The 4,215-nt window shown below is 33.3% G+C and overlaps 1 protein-coding gene across 1 annotated transcript; it reads left to right on the forward strand.

Annotated features, from left to right (window-relative positions):
- Positions 1–1,677: 1,677 nt before the first annotated feature.
- On the forward strand, positions 1,678–3,720 carry LOC144854654 (rho guanine nucleotide exchange factor 19-like). The gene is made up of 5 exons (XM_078712589.1): positions 1,678–1,835; positions 2,173–2,361; positions 2,738–2,808; positions 2,955–3,056; positions 3,419–3,720. Exons 1-5 carry the CDS (start codon positions 1,705–1,707, stop codon positions 3,592–3,594), a joined length of 669 nt encoding a protein of 222 aa, XP_078568715.1. The 5' UTR covers positions 1,678–1,704; the 3' UTR covers positions 3,595–3,720.
- Positions 3,721–4,215: the final 495 nt, after the last annotated feature.

The following is a 4,215-nucleotide window of genomic DNA, read 5'->3' on the forward strand; positions in this document are numbered from 1 at the left end:
AATGTGGTCATAATATAAGTTGAACATAATGAAAGGTGATCATAATGAAAAGTGATCAAAATGAAAGGTGATCAAAATGAAAGGTGAACATGAACAACGAATCGTGTACTTACTCCCTAGCAGGAATACTCTCCATTATTATTGGATTCGTAAAATAAGTCAATAAAATGGGATATTATTCTACATTATTTCAATGTAATGTTCTTATAGAGAACCCGCTCCATCGTTAGTGTTGTTGGGGGTAAAGTCCATGGCAAATTGACATTCAGATTCTGTTATATGATACATTATTCAACAAACAAATTAGCTCGACGTGCAACACTTTGTGACCCTAACAATGAGTGGTGCATATAATCAAATTATTATTCTTTTCAGATCTCAGGTGCATTCTGTATTATAGGGAGTCCAATAGTCCAATAACTGATAAGCACTCAGGTTGAAGTAGTCGTTGAGTAAAGAACGAAACTTCCATGTTTGTTTGATTAAGAACAGAACTTCATACAATGTTATGGATTAGCTGGCTTATTTGAGTTACAGCGATGCATTTTGCTTAATCTGCTCTGCCAAGCATTTTTAATGTCTTGTTTTGTAGGATGAATACTGTATTGATATTATGATGGTCAAATAAATGAACAACACGTAACAATACTTCATGATAGTTAGCATTTCAGACTCGATATAAACCAAATAGGCTTAAATATAATATTTAATATTTTTATAAAAATACGATTAACAAAATTATGTTTTATTATGTTTACATTTTCTTCACAGGTCATTGACTTGATTTAATGAATACCGATGCGATTCAATTTACATAGATAAGCCTAGCATGCCTTCTGGACTTTCTTTACATTTCAGCAACTAGTTTATCGTTTCTTTATGTCATCTGATTTTTTTTTCAAAATCAACATCATGGCGGAATATCCAGCCAACTCACTTGGACGTCACCTTCATGGATGTAGTAGAACAAAACAAAATGAAATAGCATAATAATTGTGTTTACTAGATTAAAAATCTCCTGGACACACTTCCAACCACTTTGCAACCCAATTCTATTTCCACATTTTCTTTTTATAATGCAAAGGCATTTACACAAAGAAATGCTTTACAACAAACCAGCAAAATAAAGCATTGAAGAAAGTGACCAAGAGTGGCTACTACTTGTAGTAGCCTCCCGATTATTATATATACCACGTTAGTTGAGAAGCATTAGTTCTCGAATGTACGCAACCGAAACAGAGATCAAACTTGACAGAAGTGTATTGTTTAAAATAAAATTTACTCGTTGACTAAATTTATCAAATAAAAACAAAACCTAAAATTAAATAATATTTATATGGTATAAACATGTTTTTCACTTTTCGCAAACTGATTTCTATTTAACGAGTATTTGAGCACAATCCACCTTATGTTCACTTTATTGTATTGCTGTTATTGTTACTTTTGTGGTAAGAGTCTTTAAGAAGCAATTGAGAAATATTGTAACCCAGATGAAAAAGTGGTAAGATGGGATCGTGATCTTGTTCAACATATGACAGTCATTATCAATGAAGATAAAGTTGTAGAAACATCATGTCTTTTTATTTAAAGTGAATGAAGTTATTGTGCTTCCAAATTCATTATTAAAATAAGATAAATTGATGTTATCTATAGGCAGAGAAACTTATTAGTAATGAGAGCTGGGTTGAAAGTCAGAATGACGTCATGGTGTATTCATGCAAGAAAAAAGGTGGCAAAGACTGGAAGAAGTTAGAATCGAATGTAAAGTTGGTAACATTCGAACGAGTGATGATGCTTATCAACGAAAAACAATACAAGAAAGACAGAAAAATTTGGTAAGCACACATAATTAAATTGTACACAGTCGTTTAGCAGTTTTAAGTTAGGTCAGGTCTGCTGTACGGTTATGTGCGGTGGTTAAATGCAATTCAAATAGGCCTATAGCAAAAGTGGCAACATTATTATAAGTAAAGAAATTTTATCAGCTGGGTCTTCCACTGTTAGGTTGAAGTGGTTGACAAAATTTAGTTATTCGTGTTTTAATTTTGCCATTGGAACGGGATGAAGTTATGTTTTTATTTGATTTAAAACAAACGACTATATAGCAAACACTGTTTTACATTTTATTCAAAGAATAATAAATTATACATAAAAACCATTTCCTATATTTAGTGTTAAGTATAAGCTCATCGATTGTGCCAACAAGAATTTTGTTGAAGTTGAGAAGCCATCCAGCGAAACATATCCGTTTAAAGTACCAAAGAAGAACGGTTTGCCAATGAATGTGTTCTTGATTGTTATGCACAAGGATACATGTGAGAGAATGAAGTATTATATTTGTTGGGAATCTTCGCAAGACAGGTTTGTTGTTTTTTGGTCATGTACGATAAATACTTATACTAGCAACATTGAAGTCATCTGTAAACGTGTTTGCTATTAAAACATGTTATTAAAAGTGAATAGATAAAAGTCTAAATGCTACTGAAAACTCTTCATGTTGGAACGGGCCCGATTTCCATGTCTATAGACGATAAACATAGCCTATAGTTTCTTAGCTCCTGGCTTTCAACTTCTCGGCAAGCCAGCTGTCGCTTGACACCAAGCTTCCCCGAAGGTCATCGTCTCTAAAAGTACCGGGAGAATATGCTGATGAATTGATGATAACGTCATGCCAATCTGCTTTAGATGTCCTTAAAGTATTTGTTACTAATAAACTTCAACTATTTTAATATTGCAGAAGTTTCGAATTCTGGCGGAAAACCTTATCCGGACCCTCTGGTGACGTCGGGGAACAATATGCCTCATGGAGTAAGCATTCTTCTTAAAGAACCATTCTCAAAATTATAATGTCGTTTAAGTTTGCAGTATTTTGAGGATAGTAAGGTAAAGGATGGTAATGGTTATGTTGACGCCCATAGTTCCGCGTACTAAAGCCTCTCAAACTTATGTTGCAGGTAGACCCAAGTACAAGATTGCTAAACATTTTCTTGGAAGTGACAGAGGTGAATTGAAAGTGGAGGCTGGTGACGAGGTAGAATTGACTGATAAAACATCTGGTACGTATATAATGATGCTTCATTTATCGTCATATCATAACAGCTATAATATAGCCTACAGTAATGTAACCTAATTATTTCTCATATCACACGAATTGGATATTGGCCTAAAATGTATTACTTGCTGTCACGTTGAATTCTCAGTATGTCGTTTTATTTGTAAAATACATAATTCTGAAACAGTTCGTATATTGTAAAATAAGCATAACAGAAAAATAGGTAGAGTAAGTACGACAGCGTAGTCAACGGTGGCATAACTTGAAAGCATAAATATATCGATCAATCGATTGTAATATAATTGACCTAAAATAAAGTAACATATACGTTTTTTACTTAATTCTACATTTTTATCATTTCAATAGGTTGGGTACGAGCTGTAAATCTTAAAGACAACAAAGAAGGATGGATTCCAAACGATTGCCTTGGCGAATCAATACCCAGTATGTTCACGCGAGGCCTGAACTTAAAACAACGTGTAGGCATAGTAAACGATGGGCATACACATCATTCTGTTATTGTTCGAAAAAGAAAGAAGTAAAAAAGGTCCAGCCAATTCCCTTTCTCACTTGACTCTACCACCTTAATTCATATAATAGAAACAAGAATAATACAAATCTACATTTTGGTTATGTAGACTCTTACCCTCGCATTATATATCACATCCATTTTAGTCGGTTTTAAAAAGGGTGTTGCTTTGTTTACAAAAAAACTACACAACAAGAAGAACAACAAAATATTGTGACCGAGACGACTACCTTAAATTTAGTTGACCCACCAATAGAATATTCACTGCAGAGATCACTTTATCGTGAATTATCTTAACCCTGAACGTTGTACGATGTGACAGCATCACGAGTCTCGAATGTACGAATCAGGAACAAAGATAAAACATACATTATTTGATTATATTTACTTGGGAAGTGTAAAACCGTAGATAAGTTCAGAAGTTCTCGAATGTACGAATCAGGAACAGAGATAAAACATACATTATTTGATTATATTTACTTGGGAAGTGTAAAACCGTAGATAAGTTCAGAAGTTCTCGAATGTACGAATCAGGAACAGAGATAAAACATACATTATTTTATTTTATTTACTTGGGAAGTGTAAAACTGTAGATAGCTGATTTATAAAGTTATAATACACAATGATAAGCTTT

Source organism: Antedon bifida, chromosome 10, assembly GCF_963402885.1.
Source record: "Antedon bifida chromosome 10, ecAntBifi1.1, whole genome shotgun sequence".
Taxonomy (NCBI): Eukaryota; Metazoa; Echinodermata; class Crinoidea; order Comatulida; family Antedonidae; genus Antedon; species Antedon bifida.

Excerpts from the sequence above, each read along its gene's own strand:
- LOC144854654 (XM_078712589.1), top strand. The coding sequence starts at position 1,705 with ATGGTGTATTCATGCAAGAAAAAAGGTGGCAAAGACTGGAAGAAGTTA. Across the intron at positions 2,362-2,737 it reads TGGGAATCTTCGCAAGACAG|AAGTTTCGAATTCTGGCGGA; the intron begins GTTTGTTGTTTT and ends TTAATATTGCAG. Across the intron at positions 3,057-3,418 it reads ATTGACTGATAAAACATCTG|GTTGGGTACGAGCTGTAAAT; the intron begins GTACGTATATAA and ends TCATTTCAATAG.